We start from the raw sequence: 19,139 nt of genomic DNA on the forward strand, positions 1-19,139 counted from the left end.
TTGTATTATACAATTTTTCTTTTAATTTGATTTGATCGTTGCTTACACCAATCTCAATTCTTTAATTACTCCAAGAGAGACTGTGTGGATGATGTCCCTTGATAAACAAGTGCCTGCCGACCACTTTACGTAAGTTTCAGTTATCACACGTCTGCTCCGGGACCGCATGAAGAAACCAGTGTGTTTCGTTTATATTGCATGTTATGGCTTGTTTGTCGATACAAAATGACTCGACTAAATGGAAGCATGCTCACGACTCTTTTTTTTAAGACTGAAAAATTGAATAAAGAAAGATAAAATGCTGAATTAGGCATAAAATGTCATTTGCAGATGACCAGCAAAATAATGAATGTGGTTGTTGAAGCATTAGAGCGTCAGACTTTCAATCTGATGGTCTTGGGTTCAGATCCCTCGAATACCTGATGGATTGTGTTAAGACGTTCTTCTGATATCCTATGTTAACACACGGCTCCCCAACGCATTAAAAAACAAAACAAAAACATCCCCGGTTGCTATACAACTACGAAAGCTTGTCCTCTTCAATAATGAACTTTCAGGGGTAGTATCAGGTGGGCAACAATTGATGATCCAGATCCAGGCTTATGATGTAGCACTCACACACACATGTAGTGGCGAGTACACACACACACACACACACACACACACACACACACACACACACACACAGACACAGTTGAGTTTAAACACAGACATACACTCACATGCAGCCAAATTCTGACATGAATATATGCACCTGCACACACACACACACATGACACCACCATGACCACACCCCTCCACAAGCATGCATACATATAAATATACACTGACATGCAGCCAAATGCAAACATGAATGTGTGCACTTGTACACACACACACTTGAAACAAAAATACTCTTGCACTAAATCAATGCTTTCCAATGATAATATCATCTGACATCACCTTTGTTTTGTGTGTGTGTGTTTCTTCAGACTCAGAAGCAAACAATGAAAGCCGCAAAGCAGAAAAAGCCAGAAGTGAATATTGCTCCAACGGTGTTTGTGGCCTACACAGACATCACTGCCACAGCAAGGTAATGCTGTCAATACCATTGATATCCTTTTGGTGGATGTTTGGTGAGACTGTTCTTAAAAACACAACATTTACATCCTCTTTCCCAGTACCAGTTTTTTGCCAACACAAATGAGAAAGGAGCGAGAGAGAGAGAGAGAGAGAGAGAGTTCAACCCAAAGATGCTCAGCATAACTACTTTTTGATATTGTAATTTCAGCTCAAGGCCTACATTCCAACTCTTTCTTTTCCTGACAAAACTTAAATACTGAACTATTGCTGACATGCAACAAATGGTGAGAACACGGGTAATGTTACCTGTACTGAATACTGACCATTTTCAGTTCATCTATAGAGGATAAAGAGATATTGTATTAACTACTATATATATAGGGATTGTTATGAGATTAAGCACTTCATCTCTTTTCTTTTCCTTTTTATTGGAAAGTTTTATTGTAATGGAAGCAATATTTACACCCACAAGACAGCATGCAGCAACACTGACACCAATTACATTGACATCGTTATCTACAGTTTTATTGCACTGGCAATAATGATGACAGCAAAAAGACAGCACACACCAAAACATAAGTTTTGCAAAACATGCAAACAGAAGTTGTATCATCATCTACAGCCGAGCACTGTATGGGCTGGAAGTCAAGGACCGACAGTACCAGACACTAAAGATTCCAGTCCTGGAGGGCGCCCCCCCAGCCTGTGTCCAGTCTCCACAGACCCAGACCACAAAGACCAGTCCCCCCATGGACTCCGTGCAGGTCATCAACTGCAGGTTTAAGGAGAAGGACAACCCTCAGGTCAGGAGAAGGCATTCCTCTTCATCCTTGTTTCCACTGGTGATGTTAATCCTGTAACACTCCAATTGTTAACCTGTAAATAGAAACCATTCGTTCAGTTCAGTTTCTCAACGAGGCGTCACTGCATTCAGACAAATCCATATACGCTGCACCACATCTGCTAAGCTGATGCCTGACCAGCAGCATAACCCAACATGATCATTCAGGCCTGGAGAGGGAGGGAGGGGGAGGGCGGGTGGGTGGGGGGTAAGATACATAAAGTAAAAAAAAAGAAAAACAAAAGGATAAGTAATTAAAGAAGAAACCATTATTAACAGTAGGGTTAAAACAGTAACATATATATATAAACATTCCCCAGTAGATATCCGTATACATGTGAATCACATGCCCCTGCTTCTCTCTTCCTTGATTTTGAATTACAGTCCTGTGACTAACCTCACTCTCAAGTGATTATTGGTACAGCTGTCCCCCCCCCCTCCTCCTCCTTCCCTTAAAACCATGCACAAAACAAAAACAAAAAAAACTACAAAAAAAGAAGAAGAAGAAGAAAAGCTGTTAATGTATTGTGCCATATGTTGATGCTTGTCTCGCTTTGATGGACACAACCTCTGTTATGATATAATGATATAGGTAACTTTGCTGAAAAATATTGTCCTTTGTGTGAATGGCATGTTTGTAGAACAAAGCAGGAGAGAAGGTCATGTCATTGCAAGTTGTCTGATGTCTACAGATCACGTTTCTCATCCTCAACACGCATGTGTCCAATGCAAAAAGTCATTTTGTGGCCAAGACCATAGTGGACCTTTGTACAGAAAGGTAAACATAGAGAGAGAGAGAGGGAGAGTGAAGGTGTGTGTGTGTGAGTGTGTGAAGGTAAACAGAGAGAGAGAGAGAGTGTGTGTGTGTGTGTGTGTTAAACAGAGAGAGTGAGGGTGTGTGCATGTGTGTCTGTGTGAAGGTAAACAGAGAAAGTGAGGATGTGTGTGTGTGTGTGTGAAGGTAAACAGAGAGAGAGAGAGAGTGTGTGTGTGTGTGTGAAGGTAAACAGAGAGAGAGAGAGAGTGTGTGTGTGTGTGTGAAGGTAAACAGAGAGAGAGAGTGAGGGTGTGTGTGTGTGTGTGTATGAAGGTAAACAGAGACAGAATGAGTGTGTGTGTGTGTGTGTGTGTGTGAAGGTAAACAGAGAGAGAGTGAGTGTGTGTGTGTGTGTGTGTGAAGGTAAACAGAGAGAGAGAGAGGGTGTGTGTGTGTGTGAAGGTAAACAGAGACAGAGAGAGAGAGTGTGTGTGTGTGTGAAGGTAAACAGAGTGAGGGTGCATGCATGAGAGTGTGGAGTCTCCTTCCATGTTGGTGGTGGAGGACTCTAGGTCCGTGGTCATGGTGGTGTCAGGGATGCAGGAACCAGTGATGAGCACAACAGCCAAGTGGTTAAAGCAATGGACTTCACTTCAAGGTCCTGGGTTCAACCTGCTGGGTTAAGGGTGGCCATTTTTCTCATCTCCCAGATCAACATGTGTGCACATCTGCTTGTGTGTATGCGCACGCGGAAGATCAAAAGCATACATTAAAAATTGTTCTTCATGTTGGTGTTTGATGGGTTATAGAAATATTACACCCCCTTTCCTCCCCCACCCCCCCAAAAAAAGGAAGAAAAAAAAGGAGTATGGCTGTATGCTTATGTAAAAATGTTCACACACATTAAAGCCCAGCCATACACACAAGTGATAAAAGAGCTGCAGCACATGAAATCAGAAAGAAAAAAACCGGATCTAGTTCCTCATTAACTCTTTTGCTGCCATAGTCGACATAGATGACTTGATAGCGCACTGACGTAGGGGTCATGTTAAAAGGACCGTTTTTCACATGATAACAAAGCTTGACAACTGCAACGTTGCTCCCGCAATAGAACAATGACTAACCTTTGCCTCCCGACCCAGTTTGAAGGGAACAAGTCTGTTGTGTTATTTGTACATGAGCCAAATTGCAAAGCCTTTGACTGAGCGTGTAAAATATTTGGTGCCGGGGAATGTTCTTCACACTGACAGTGAAAGAGTTAATGACAGAGACAGGAACCAGTTTTGACAGCCATGGGAGACACACAATTATTTTTCCATGCCTGTGGTAGGGACAGTGTGTGTGTTTGTGTGGTGGGGAGGTGCATACATTCATGCTTCTGTGTGTGTGTCTGACAATAATTCCTTCTGGACGTGTCATGAATTTGACACATACATGTAGCGTGACCTGTTGCAGACATGTCATGAAACTGGCCGTCCTGACCACACAGAGGCTGGACGTTGAGCAGCGAAGCAAGCTGTATGAAAATGCCTGCAATGGCATGGCACCAGGTTGGGCGCTTTTCTCTCTGGTCAGTGTAGCAGGGCAGTTAATGGTGTTAGAGTTTGAACCCTGATTGTAGTTATCATTCTATTAAGTGGTAAATTCTTGATACCTCCATCAGCACTGTAGTTATTCTGTTAAGTGGTAAATTCTTGATACCTCCATCAGCATTGTAGTTATCATTCTGTTAAGTGGTCAGTTCTTTATACCTCCATCAGCATTGTAGTTATCATTCTGTTAAGTGGTAAATTCTTGATACCTCCATCAGCATTGTAGTTATCATTCTATTAAGTGGTAAATTCTTGATACCTCCATCAGCATTGTAGTTATTCTGTTAAGTGGTCAGTTCTTGATACCTCCATCAGCATTGTAGTTATCATTCTATTAAGTGGTAAATTCTTGATACCTCCATCAGCATTGTAGTTATCATTCTATTAAGTGGTAAATTCTTGATACCTCCATCAGCATTGTAGTTATCATTCTGTTAAGTGGTAAATTCTTGATACCTCCATCAGCATTGTAGTTATCATTCTGTTAAGTGGTCAGTTCTTTATACCTCCATCAGCATTGTAGTTATCATTGAAGAATGTACATGTCAGGTGTGTATTTTTTGTGTCACAGTGACACAGAGGTCCAGACTTCCTGATGACACCATTGTGATGGACGCTTTCCTCAGCAGCCTCATTCAGCTGTGCACGGTGAGGGCTGCATTGTTGCAGAGTCAGATACACACACTTTGTAACTTAAATGATGGTTTTTCTTTGTTTCTGTTTGTTTTTTTTATTCCATCTTTGGGCATCCAATTTCAACATAGTGTCACAAGAGGTCTTCATGTTAATAATTCCACACCATGTTATCATACATTCATTCTGATGTAAAGTGCAAAGATGGGTTTTTTCTTTTGCTATAGGACATGTATGTGCATAAACTAAATCAAGACATACATGAAGTCACACATACTTATGATGACATAGATATATACATATACATACACACATGCAAGCTTGTGTAGCACGTCTGCACATGGGAACAAGATGATTATCACAAGGGAGGAAAGAAAAAAAAGATTTTTTACATTTTTTCATGAGAAAAAGAAAATATACCATGCGTACTATACTATTTTGTATTCAGCTGTATACAAGGATTTTATAGATTTAAATAAGATAGTTTTTAGCCATGTTAAATATGCAAATTATCAAACAGTAACTTAAATAATGTTATATGTATATCAGATGTCCAGGTAGTGAATGTGCACTGAATGCGCACACATGCATATTTAGGCACACACATTTGTTTGCACACACACACACACACACGCATAGAGTGCAGGTTTGTGTTGACATTTGATTGAGAGAGTGACAGAGAGTAAGAATATGTTTGAAAATGTGTGACTCATCTCTGTGATGTGTTTCTATGCATCAACATGAACGTTCACACTTACAGTGTGTGTTTGTTTTGGTGTGTACATACATGTTTATGGCTGTCAAGAATTCTGCCCTTGCTGTTCAGAAATAGTATTGCCAGGCTGTCAAGAATTCTGCCTTTGCTGTTCAGAAATAGTATTGCCAGGCTGTCAAGAATTCTGCCCTTGCTGTTCAGAAATAGTATTGCCAGGCTGTCAAGAATTGTGGCCTTGCTGTTCAGAAATAGTATTGCCAGGCTGTCAAGAATTCTGCCCTTGCTGTTCAGAAATAGTATTGCCAGGTTGTCAAGAATTCTGCCCTTGCTGTTCAGAAATAGTATTGCCAGGCTGTCAGGAATTCTGCCCTTGCTGTCCAGAAATAGTATTGCCAGGCTGTCAAGAATTCTGCCCTTGCTGTTCAGAAATAGTATTGCCAGGCTGTCAGGAACTGTGGCCTTGCTGTTCAGAAATAGTATTGCCAGGCTGTCAGGAATTCTGCCCTTGCTGTTCAGAAATAGTATTGCCAGGCTGTCAAGAATTGTGGCCTTGCTGTTCAGAAATAGTATTGCCAGGCTGTCAAGAATTCTGCCCTTGCTGTTCAGAAATAGTATTGCCAGGCTGTCAAGAATTCTGCCCTTGCTGTTCAGAAATAGTATTGCCAGGCTGTCAAGAATTCTGCCCTTGCTGTTCAGAAATAGTATTGCCAGGCTGTCAGGAATTCTGCCCTTGCTGTTCAGAAATAGTATTGCCAGGCTGTCAAGAATTCTGCCCTTGCTGTTCAGAAATAGTATTGCCAGGCTGTCAGGAACTGTGGCCTTGCTGTTCAGAAATAGTATTGCCAGGCTGTCAGGAATTCTGTCCTTGCTGTTCAGAAATAGTATTGCCAGGCTGTCAGGAATTCTGCCCTTGCTGTTCAGAAATAGTATTGCCAGGCTGTCAGGAATTCTGTCCTTGCTGTTCAGAAATAGTATTGCCAGGCTGTCAAGAATTCTACCCTTGCTGTTCAGAAATAGTATTGCCAGGCTGTCAAGAATTCTGCCCTTGCTGTTCAGAAATAGTATTGCCAGGCTGTCAAGAATTGTGGCCTTGCTGTTCAGAAATAGTATTGCCAGGCTGTCAAGAATTCTGCCCTTGCTGTTCAGAAATAGTATTGCCAGGCTGTCAAGAATTCTGCCCTTGCTGTTCAGAAATAGTATTGCCAGGCTGTCAAGAATTCTGCCCTTGCTGTTCAGAAATAGTATTGCCAGGCTGTCAAGAATTGTGGCCTTGCTGTTCAGAAATAGTATTGCCAGGCTGTCAAGAATTCTGCCCTTGCTGTTCAGAAATAGTATTGCCAGGCTGTCAAGAATTCTGCCTTTGCTGTTCAGAAATAGTATTGCCAGGCTGTCAAGAATTCTGCCCTTGCTGTTCAGAAATAGTATTGCCAGGCTGGTAATCCAGGCGGAAAGTTTTCTCTACAAGGTAGTATGATGTAGTGCGAGCGTACACGTGTGTCAAGTAGATGAGTGTGCGCATGTGTGTGTGTGTGTTGTGTGTGTGTGTGTTATGTGTGTGTGTGTGTGTGTGTGTACATGAGACAGACTTTATGTCAGTGCACTGAGGATGGCTGGTGTGTGAACAATGCAGGTGGAAGGCCAGCCGTTTTCCGTGATCATGGCTCCAGCCCATCGCTGTTCCTCTGGACAGGCCAACGCCGAGGACGGGTCCTTACAGGTAGGACTCCTTGACTTGTGTTTGCTTGTTTGCTAAAGTTAAGTTTTTCGTCTGTTTTTGACATCACTTTTTATTTGTATGGTGTGTGTAAAAGATGAATGTGTATACTGTTTCGGTGTCCCCAGGGGGCACGTGAAATAAACTTACTGCCTTGCCTTGCCTTGCCAGGGGTGGTGTCTGATCGCTTTATTCCTTGCGTAGTGCAGACTTATATTGTTCGAGCGTCTGGGATTGTTAGCGCATGTAAGTGTGTTTGTGTTATATGCACTCATGCATGTCTTTGCGTGATGCAGAAGACAGATTTTTTATCAGTTTTGGAGATGTTTGTAAAAGTGTGTGTCATGTGTGCATGCTTCAGAGAGTGAGCACATGCAAGTTTACATAATATTGCACACTTGTGACTGTGTTGGCATTATGTTGACATACTGTGTTACTGGTGTCCGCAAAATGTCAAACGTGTCCTTTGTGTTTCATTCTGTCTTGGGTCAACAAATGGCCTGATATTTTCATTCTTGTCTAGCTCATACTTCAGGTAGTAAAGTCATAGTAGAAATGTACTAATAAAATACGCTTCAGAAAGGATGGGTGCCAAAAAGTCTACTTAAGTGTAACTCATTAAGTGCAGCACCCAAGTAATACTCTGGCATAAAAAAAAAAATCAAAAAAAAAATCATTAAAACATGACTAAATCACAGGGAAAAGGAACAAACTTGTACAGTATTTCAGGATGTGTCCACATTTAATGTGGAGAAAAAACAGTACATTTTCTGTGCTTCTTGCTGCATCAATATGGCAGGGAAGCCTGCTGAACTTGTTAACTTTCCACGGGTCAGTCATGCTTCTGAAGGGAATTCTGGCAGAAAAACAGCTTTTCCCATGGGTTAACCATGCTTCTGAAGGGAATTCTGGCAGAAAAACAGCTTTTCCCATGGGTTAACCATGCTTCTGAAGGGAATTCTGACAGCTTTTCCCATGGGTCAGTCATGCTTCTGAAGGGAATTCTGGCAGAAAAACAGCTTTTCCCATGGGTTAATCATGCTTCTGAAGGGAATTCTGACAGAAAAACAGCTTTTCCCATGGGTCAGTCATGCTTCTGAAGGGAATTCTGACAGAAAAACAGCTTTTCCCATGGGTCAGTCATGCTTCTGAAGGGAATGCCAATGGAAAAACAGCTTTTCCAATAGTATGTTTTCCCAGTTTGAGGGTTTCTTTCTGTCAGATTTGTACTTAATTGTACTTTGAAGTCCCTACTGTATACATGTATGTGTGTATGACTGTATGCGCACACATGGCATGTACGTGTGCTATCACTGCCATCATCATTAACAAGACAATCCTTCAGTTGTTTTTTTATCTGTGTTTTTTTTTCTTTCTGAAGTCATGGTTAAGATCACAGGAGCCAGATAATTGATTTGTCATGTGTCAAAGTTGTGGTATTTTATGTCACATACTGTGTCTGAAGAACGTCTGTATGGATTGAACAGAGCACTGACATGGAAAGAGGTAAAGGAGTGGGCATGAAATAGTTTTGTCAGCATACCAGCTTTTTTTCTTGTCTTCTTTGTTGGTTTCACTTTGGTGATGGGATTATTTTTCTGTTGAATTCACTGTCTTTGGTGATGGAAATTTCTGTTCACAATTCACTCACTTTGGTGATGGAATTTTCTGCTAAGATTAACCCCCTTTAGTGATGGGAATTTCTGTTAAAGATTCACTAACGTTGGTGATGGTATTTTCAGTTAAAAATTCCCTCACTTTTGCTGATGGAAATTAAAATTGTTAAAATCTACTTGTTTTGATGATGGAAATTTACTCCAATTGTTGATGGAATTTCTGTTCATAAATTCACCCACTTTGTGTTGACATGTACCCCATTTGGTGAGGGTAATTTCTGTTAAAAATTCACACACTTTGGTGATATAAATTTCTGGCAAAATTACCCCATTAGGTGATGGAAATTTCTGTTTGAAATTCCCTGACTTTGGTGATGGAAATTTCTGTTCAAATTCCCCCACTACTTTGGTGATGGAAAATTCTGTTCAAATTTCTCCACTTTGGTGTTTAAATCCCCCACTTTGGTGATGGAAATTTCTGTTCAAATTCCCCCACTTTTGGTGATGGAAATTTCTGTTCAAACTTCCCCACTTCGGTAATGGAATTTTCTGTTCAAATTCCCCCACTTTTGGTGACGGAAATTTCTGTTCAAATTCCCTCCACTTTGGTGTTTAAATTCCCCCACTTTGGTGATAGAAGTTTCCGTTCAAATTCCCCCACTTCAGTGATGGAAGTTTCTGTTCAAATTCCCCCATTTTGGTGTTCAAATTCCCCCACTTTGGTGATGGAAGTTTCTGTTCAAATTCCCCCACTTCGGTGATGGAATTTTCTGTTCAAATTCCCCCACTTTTGGTGACGGAAATTTCTGTTCAAATTCCCTCCACTTTGGTGTTTAAATTCCCCCACTTTGGTGATAGAAGTTTCCGTTCAAATTCCCCCATTTTGGTGTTTAAATTCCCCCACTTCAGTGATGGAAGTTTCTGTTCAAATTTCCCCATTTGGTGTTCAAATTCCCCTACTTTTGGTGATGGAAATTTCTGTTCAAACTTCCCCACTTCGGTGATGGAATTTTCTGTTCAAATTCCCCCACATTTGGTAACGGAAATTTCTGTTCAAATTCCCCCACTTTTGGTAACGGAAATTTCTGTTCAAATTCCCCCACTTCAGTGATGGAAGTTTCTGTTCAAATTCCCCCATTTTGGTGTTCAAATTCCCCCACTTTGGTGATGGAAGTTTCTGTTCAAATTCCCCCACTTTGGTGATGGAAATTTCTGCTCAAACTTCCCCACTTCGGTGTTGGAAGTTTCTGTTCAGATTCCCTCATTTTGGTGTTTAAATCCCCCCCCCATCCCCTCCTCACTTCGGTGATGGAAGTTTCTGTTCAAATTCCCCCATTTTGGTGCTTAAATTCCCCCACTTCGGTGAAGGAAGTTTCTGTTCAAATTCCCCCACTTCGGTGATGGAAGTTTCTGTTCAAATTGCCCCATTTTGGTGTTTAAATTCCCCCACTTCGGTGACAGAAGTTTCTGTTCAAATTCCATTTTGGTGTTTAAATTCCCCCACTTCAGTGATGGAAATTTCTGTTCAAATTCCACAACTTTGGTGATGGAGATTTCTGTTCAAATTCCCCCACTTTTGGTGATGGAAATTTCTGTTCAAGATTAAATCTCTTTTGTAATGCAATTTTCTGTTCAGAATTCACTCCCTTTGATGATGGAATTTTCTGTTAATTTACTCCCTTTGGTGATGGAGTTTTCTGTTCAAGGGTCACTGATTTTGATGATGGAATCTTCTGTTCAAAATTCACTCTCTTTGGTAATGGAAATTTCTGTCTTAAAAAAAATCACCCCATTTGGTGATGGAAATTTCTGTTAGAATTTACTCCCTTTGACAATGGAAGTTTCTGAAATTATGTGATGTACCGGTTATGATTTTCAGCTGGCTGAACAACAAAGTATATTTCAGCTATGTAATTTCATGTTTCATGATTACACAAAACATAGCTGCATGATTGTGAATGAAAAAAAAATATCAGAAACAAGCATGCAGGCAAAGAAAACCTACCAAATGAAATCCCGGTGTCCAAGGTGTTTGTCACTGAGCTAAAAGACCAAAGAAAACTACTCACATTATAGTGCAAACTGAGTGACACAATCAATGTGTCTGCGTTATGACCTGGGTCATCATAAACAGTTAATAATTTGCTTGAACTTGACCCAGGCTGTGAATGGTGTTGTGTTTGCTTTGCACTCTGATTTGGGTGGCTGTTGGTTATGTTTTGAGTCACAGGTTATGCCATACACTATATTAGGATCATATTCATGATTTGGGTGGCTGTTGGTTGATGATTTGAACCACAGGTTAAGCCATACACTATATTAGGATGGTGTTTATGATTTGGGTGGCTGTTGGTTGATGATTTGAACCACAGGTTAAGCCATACACTATATTAGGATGGTGTTCATGATTTGGGTGGCTGTTGGTTGATGCTTTGAGTCACAGGTTATGCCATACACTATATTAGGATGGTGTTCATGTTTATTCATGATCAAAATGTAGTCTTCTTTTGGGTTAGACAACAGATATGACGCTATTTCTGATTCTAGCTGAAAGAAAATTTACAGAGAGAGAGAGAGAGAGAGAGAGAGAGAGAGAGAGTAGAGAGAAGATGAAGCTATTGTCCACTTTATTTCCAGCTGATACGCCTGTTCCAAAACACACTGATGGGCAGCTGTGGATTAATGTTCTCCGAAAAACTGAGCACTTCCTTGGTAAGATCGCAATCCACACAGAGCTGACTATGTTGGATGGATGCGAGAGACAGAGATAGGGGAAGGAGTGCGTGGGTGTGTGTGCTTTCTTTGATGCATGTGTGTCCATTCACTTACTGTGATTTTAAACGGCGTTTATGTGTTTGTTTGCATGTGTGTGTGTGTATGTTAGTTATTTCTTTATGAATATGATTCTTTTGTGAATGTGTGTGTTTGCGTTTGTGTGTGTGTTATTTGCACTTGTGTTTTGTGACTAAGTTACTTATCTGTGTCTTCTGTTTGGAGAGGCTGGGTGAGGGTGGGAGTGGGGGATTTGGAAAGCTGTGTGGTGATTCAGCAAGCCGGAAGAGTGACATATCTTTGCAAAAAAAGTTGTTTTTTTTTTAAGGTTTCAGCAGAACTGGACTCACAAGTTGGTTTGTGCTCTTACATGCTTACTGTTGTGTTATTAACTTTGATAACTAATTGCCTGTCTGTATATATGTCAGTGTGTGTATATATATATATATATATATGTTTTTATCTGTGTGTGTGTGTGTGTTTGTGTGTGAATGCATGCAGTTACTAGTAAATATTGGCTATAACTGTTGCTGTTTTTTTTCTTCTGGGATGTTTCATACTTTTCTTTGTCTTTCCATCAATCCATCTTTCTTTTCATCTTTTACTTCTTTCCCTCTCGTTTAGCAAGGATAAAATTTTTGTGAGATGTTATAACTTATCAAATAAAAACATAAAAAGTGACGATAAAGCTTGCAATTCTACATATAACCACTGGAGATTTAAATCATTTATGACTTGATGAATATATATATTTTGTTGTTTTCCAGGTTGGTGATGATGATGACAAAAGAATTAGCGAGTTTGATTTTTTCCAGGTATACCATGAAACTACAGACGATGCACACTCTGGTTTGATGTACGCTTGAAAGGGCTGAGAGGTATGGGGCTCTTCAGTGGATGATTTTTTTCTTCACTTTGTTCAGAAACACAAAAGACATAGTCAGCCAAAACCTTTTCGCCACTACGAATTTGAGTCAACATTTTTGGTGTTCATTGTCACATGAAATTTGATGGAATGTTAGAGTATATTTGTCAAGTGTCAGCTGTTTTAGCCTTTTGGCTCGTACCCTCATGTGTACTCATCATTGTTACCAGTGATTTTTGAGTTTTTGACTGGTGAAAATACATTTTATGAAGGTACTGCACCTGAAAGGATGGTTCACATGTGATCCAGAAAATGCATTTGCTTTTTTTAGGCTGGATTTTTTTGGCTGTTATGAGATTTTTTCATGTACATATTTATATAGTTGTACAGAGCCAAATATTTTAATATGTGATAATTTAATATGTAACTTTACAACAGTCAGTGATTAATGAGTTGATATACAACCTTGTCTTTTTATGATGAAGGATTTTTCTGTCAATATTGCAATGTAGTGATTAGAAGATTACATATTTTCTGTTCATTTTTGCTTACTGGTACATATTGTGTTGTGCATCGTGTGGTCCAGCGTACTGGCTGTTGTTGCAGAAGTGTCCACAGCTGAGATTTTATTAGTCAGTCAGTCAGACTGTGTGAACTACTTCCCCACCCCTAACCTCCTCCCCTTTTTTTTCCTGTTTGTTTTACTCAGCATTGAGCTTCCAGCAGTCTTGGTTCTTGTGGATGTTTGTTCCATCTCCACCACTTTATGTGTGTTTTTCCTCAAGACTAAGAACTATGGATCTGGATTGTCTCCTTTTTTGACGGGCACAACAGACAAGAGGTTAACGTGTTGGACTTTCAATGAGGGTCTGGGGTTCGAATCCCGTTCACGGTGCCTGGTGGGTAAAGGGTGGAGATTTTTCTGATCTCCCTGGTCAACATATGTGCAGACCTGCCTGTGCCTGAACCACCTTTGTGTGTATACGCATGCAGAAGATCAAATACGTACGTTAAAGATCCGACAATCCATGTCAGTGTTTGGTGGATTCTGGAAATAAGAACATACCCAGCATGCACCCACCCCCACCCCCCTCCTCTGAAAATGGAGTATGGCTGCCTACATTGCAGGGGTAAAATTGGTCATTCACGAAAAAGCCCACTCGCGTATATGAGTGAACATGGGAGTTGCAGCCCACGAACGAAGACGAAGATGATTATATCCTTTGAACACTTACAGCCTCTACCTTTCATGCAATCACCAACAGGTTTGCGCTGTCTGTGTCTTTGTATGCTATGTACAGGTACCTCTATGTCAGGTCAGGTCATTAGATCTGCTACTGGTAACCTGTAATCCAGTACAACCTGTTCAGGGTCGGGTTGCCGACGACTAAACCGGCACTCCCACCACTCCCTTCTGGGACTGGTGAGGCGGGTGGCTAGACACCCTTATGGAGATCCATAAAAGGGCGTCGGCTCAGGAGAGCCACCGACGGCCATCTAGCTCCACCGTGCTGTGTGCATGCCACACGCAGTTGGCCCCCGGGGTGTGTCTACCCATGCATGCGAAGTCTGGATCCGGCAGAATCTGCGGAAGAAACCTATCGGTTCAACGGAGAGGAAGGCGGTTACAGCAACGCACTGTGGAGTGCAGAGAGCAAGATGAGACACCGAAAGGATATCTTGGTCATCCACTGCATCCGTGCTCATCCTCCAGTCGTCTCGACTTAGTCTTGCCACTGGAAATTGGTGGACCCGGACGAGAGAGTGAGGTCGACGTTGCGCAACTCCTCTTCACTTTAAACAAACTCATCGCGCAAGTCATCAGTCATCCAAAATGACCTTTCATCCTTCATCATTTCATCACCCCCAAGTCCTGTGGCGACAGGCGAGCGACGAAACGACAGGTGTGGGTACACTGGCAGTCGCAGCCGCAGACCTGCACGCAGGCGGCTCAGGCCATAGGGTCGTTCTTCGTCGACAGGAGCAGCGATGGAGCTCGGCAGCCGTCTGAGCGTCTGAGCAGCCCTCTTTAGGAATGCACTGCTCACCTCCCTAGCATGAGGAAGGGGCTAGAAAAGGTGCCCTAAAAATTGCCTGCTCCATATCACCCTGGCCAGCATACCGCGGCTGGCGGGGACCCTACATCAGCGGTCGAAACAAAGAGAAAGAAAAGAAAAAAACAAGGATCGTTCCTCTCACCATTGGTGCTTGGAACATAAGGACTCTCCTGGACAGAGATAACGCAGACAGACCCCAAAGGAGAACAGCACTAGTTGCATCCGAACTCGCCAGATACAATATCGACATCGCAGCCTTGAGTGAGACTCGGCTTGCAGGCGAAGGCGAGCTCTGTGAACGGGGATCTGGTTACACCTTCTTCTGGAGTGGACGAGGAAGCAAAGAGCGACGTGAGGCTGGTGTTGGTTTTGCAGTAAAAACAGCACTTGTCAGCAAGCTAGCTGGAATCCCAAAGGGAGTCAACGATAGGCTTATGACCATGAAACTCCCACTGGCATCTGGCCAGAAGCACCTCACCATTGTCAGTGCCTACGCCCCAACCATGACCAACCCGGATGAAGTGAAGGCGAAGTTCTACGAGGACCTTCACTCTGTCATTGCTGCCATCCCTAAAGCAGACAAGCTCATCATTCTTGGGGACTTCAATGCTAGAGTTGGCTCTGACTACATCTCCTGGGATGGAGTGATTGGAAAGCACGGTGTGGGCCACTGCAACCCAAATGGATTGCTTTTGCTTCAGACATGTGCAGAGCACGAACTGCTGATAACCAACACAGTTTTCTGCCTCCCTACCCGTAACAGGACGTCATGGATGCACCCTCGCTCAAAGCATTGGCATCTCATCGATTATGTCATCGTCAGGAAAAGGGATAGGCAAGATGTACGTGTAACAAAGACCATGTGCGGCGCCGAGTGTTGGACAGACCATCGCCTTGTAGTCTCGAAGCTGAATATTCGAATCCAGCCAAAGAGACGCCCCCAAGGCCAGAAGGCTCCAAAACGGCTCAACATCGCTAAGCTGAAAAACATCACCATCAAACAGTCCTTTGTGGAGCTGCTGGAAGATCGTCTGGAATCCGCCTCTCTGAACAACCAGAATGTGGAGTCTGACTGGAGGACCCTGCGTGAGCTGATCTATAGTACAGCTTCAGAGACCCTGGGACCCATGATCAGAAAGCACAAAGACTGGTTTGATGAAAACTGTGATGAAATCAAGCAGCTTCTGGATGAGAAACGCCGTCTGCATCAAGCCCACCTGAGCAACCCAAAGTCCACATCAAAAAAGGATGCGTACAATGCCATCCGCAGGACTGTTCAGCAAAAGTTACGCCAGATGCAGGATAAGTGGCTGAGTGACAAAGCTGATGAGATCCAGGGATATGCTGACAGGCACGATATGAAGAGGTTCTATGATGCCTTAAAAGAAGTCTACGGCCCCACATCCTCAGGATCATCCCCCCTCCTCAGTGCAGATGGGAATACCTTGATCACCGAGAAGGAGAACATTCTCGAACGATGGGCTGAGCATTTCAACAGTGTCTTAAATCGCCCTTCCTCCATAAATGATGAAGCCATAGACCGTCTCCCACAAGTCCCCACCAACGAAGCACTGGACGATCCGCCAACACTTCTTGAGACCCAGAAAGCAATCCGTCTGCTATCCAGTGGCAAAGCACCTGGCTCAGACTCCATACCAGCAGAGGTCTACAAGGATGGAGGCACTGTGCTGACTGAGAAGCTTCATCAGCTGTACTCACTCATGTGGAAAGAAGAGACGATCCCCCAGGATTTCAAAGATGCATCTATCATTCACTTGTACAAGCGAAAGGGGAACCGGCAAGCCTGTGATAACCATCGGGGCATTTCCCTGCTCTCCATCGCAGGCAAGATACTTGCCAGGATCCTACTAAACCGCCTCACAGCACACCTTGACCAAGGTCATTTGCCTGAGAGCCAATGTGGATTCCGGAAAGAGCGCGGAACCACCGACATGGTGTTTGCTGCAAGGCAGCTGCAAGAGAAATGTCAGGAGCAAAATGCTGATCTGTTCTCCACCTATGTCGACCTCACTAAGGCCTTTGACACCGTGAGTAGAGAGGGACTGTGGAAGATCATGGCCAAGTACGGATGCCCTCGGAAATTTATTTCCTTGGTCAGCCAATTCCATGAAGGCATGCAGGCTCGAGTCCAGGACAATGGTGAAACATCTGCTCCTTTTCCTGTCACAAATGGTGTCAAGCAAGGCTGCGTCCTGGCTCCAACGCTGTTCAGCCTCATGTTCTCTGCAATGCTTACTGATGCCTTCAGAGATGGCGATGTTGGAATTGGCCTAAAGTACCGAACAGATGGCAAGCTGTTTAACCTCAGAAGGCTTCAAGCAAAAACGAAGGTCATGACAGACATCATCAGAGACTTTTTGTTTGCTGATGACTGTGCCCTCAACGCTGGATCTGAAGCTGACATGCAACTCAGCGTCAACAAGTTTGCCACTGCCAGCAGGAACTTCGGCCTTACCATCAGCACGAGGAAAACTGAAGTTCTCCATCAGCCAGCCCCAGGGAAACCCTACGTTGAGCCCAACATCACAGTCAACGGTCAGAGACTCAGTGCGGTGGAGCGGTTCACATACCTTGGCAGCACACTGTCACGAAATGCGACCATCGACGATGAAGTGAATGTCAGGATTGCAAGAGCAAGTGCAACGTTTGGCAGACTCAATGCAAATGTCTGGAACAGAAGAGGCATTAGTCTTGAGACCAAGCTAAAGGTCTACAGAGCAGTAGTTCTCCCCACACTACTGTACGCCTGCGAAACTTGGACAGTGTACCAACGACATGCCAAGAAGCTGAACCACTTCCACACAACATGCCTCAGGAAGCTACTGAACATCAAGTGGCAAGACAGGACCCCAGACACAGAGGTGCTCGCAAAAGCCACCCTTCCCAGCATCTTCACCATCCTGATGCAGTCCCAGCTTCGCTGGGCTGGACACGTGGCGCGCATGCCAGACCATCGGCTGCCCAAAAGGCTCTTCTATGGCGAGCTGCAACAAGGGAAGAGATCACACGGAGGTCAGAAGAAGCGCTTCAGAGATACTCTGAAGGTCTCTCTGAAAGCGTTTGATATCAACCCTGACTCCTGGGAGGAATCTGCAGTGGACCGTAACAAATGGCGCGCTGCTGTGCACAAAGGCGCCAAGTTGTGCGAGGCCAACAGGACTGCTGCAGCTGTTCAGAAGAGGCAGGCCAGAAAGTCACGGGCAAACAAGCTCCCTGACAATGATATGCCTGTCTTTGTCTGCCCCAACTGTCAGCGAACATTTCGTGCGCAGATTGGACTATTCAGCCATCTGCGCACTCACAGATAGACTCACGAGCATCCTTCCCCCCACCCCACCACCACCCTCCCCCATCCCCCATCTGGATGACAACGATGGTCATCATCGGTCTCGATGGACACACCACCACAGGTACCTGATGTGGCATCAGCTACTTAACAGAACATAACTGATCCCTTTTTTTATGCTGAGATGGCTTTAATTAAGCACTGTGAGATGGCTTTAAGCTCTATGAGATGGCTTTAAGCACTGTGAGATGGCTTTAAGCACTGTGAGATGGCTTTAAGCACTGTGAGATGGCTTTAAGCACTGAACGGATTAGACTTGGATCTTTTGTGTTTCCCTCCTCCTTGTTGCTGACTTGTGCATCAATGACTTATGTTATGAAACATATTATTGTATTGATCTGTATTGTATTGTATTACTCTTTTGTCACAACACACTTCTTTGCGCAAAATTCAGACTGCCGTCCCCAGGGACAGCGTGTCGCTACAGTGAGAGCGCCACATTTTTTTTTCTTTTCTGCCTGCATGTGTACTTGTTTTCCTATCACAGCAGATTTTTTCAACAGACAGGGACAACCCTTTCGTTGCTGTGGGTTCTTTTTACATGTGCTAAATGCTGCACATGGGACCTCAGTTTATCATCTCATCTGAATAACTAGCATCCAGACCAGCACTTGGGGTCTAGTGGATGGAGAGAACATAGTGATGAGGGTGGGACTGGAACCAGTGCGCTCAGATTCTCTCACTTCTTAGGCAGATGTATTACCACTTTGCCAACACTCCACTATTGAGAGGTCTAAGGAGCATTTGGAGTCCCCACTTGTGTGGCATTGCAGTCCAAATGAAACAGGCTGCTTAATTCTCTTGTTTGTCTTTAATGAATGAGTGAATCATAGCAAATGATGCCAAACAAGTGCAGCTGATTATGCCAAAAGTAAACGTACCTAGTACAAACATCAAAACAAATGTTGATTATTATGCCAAAAGACACAAAGCTGACGATGCCAGAATAGGTGTAACTGAAGATACAGGTAATGACGTCAAGACAAGTGTAGCTACTGCTGCATTGAATAATACCAAGAGAGTCAAGTGTAGCTACTGCTGCATTGAATAATACCAAGAGAGAGTCAAGTGTAGCTACTGCTGCATTGAATAATACCAAGAGAGTCAAGTGTAGCTACTGCTGCATTGAATAATACCAAAAGAGTCAA

The 19,139-nt window shown here is 43.2% G+C and overlaps 1 protein-coding gene across 1 annotated transcript; it reads left to right on the plus strand.

Moving 5' to 3' along the window:
* The first annotated feature begins 86 nt into the window (after positions 1-86).
* On the plus strand, positions 87-19,139 carry LOC143287341 (uncharacterized). Its single transcript, XM_076595301.1, has 10 exons — positions 87-129; positions 972-1,072; positions 1,685-1,865; positions 2,596-2,681; positions 4,116-4,210; positions 4,824-4,900; positions 7,231-7,317; positions 11,568-11,642; positions 12,518-13,868; positions 18,056-19,139. The coding sequence occupies exons 2-9, from the start codon at positions 987-989 to the stop codon at positions 12,566-12,568; spliced, it is 738 nt and encodes a 245-aa protein (XP_076451416.1). The 5' UTR covers positions 87-129; positions 972-986; the 3' UTR covers positions 12,569-13,868; positions 18,056-19,139.

Source organism: Babylonia areolata, chromosome 11 (assembly GCF_041734735.1).
Source record: "Babylonia areolata isolate BAREFJ2019XMU chromosome 11, ASM4173473v1, whole genome shotgun sequence".
NCBI classification, from domain to species: domain Eukaryota; kingdom Metazoa; phylum Mollusca; class Gastropoda; order Neogastropoda; family Buccinidae; genus Babylonia; species Babylonia areolata.

Bases quoted from the DNA above. Each gene is read 5' to 3' on its own strand.
- LOC143287341 (XM_076595301.1), top strand. From the start codon at position 987: ATGAAAGCCGCAAAGCAGAAAAAGCCAGAAGTGAATATTGCTCCAACG. The intron at 1,866-2,595 runs GTCAGGAGAAGG...TGATGTCTACAG, and splicing joins AGGAGAAGGACAACCCTCAG to ATCACGTTTCTCATCCTCAA. The intron at 11,643-12,517 runs GTAAGATCGCAA...GATTTTTTCCAG, and splicing joins AAAAACTGAGCACTTCCTTG to GTATACCATGAAACTACAGA.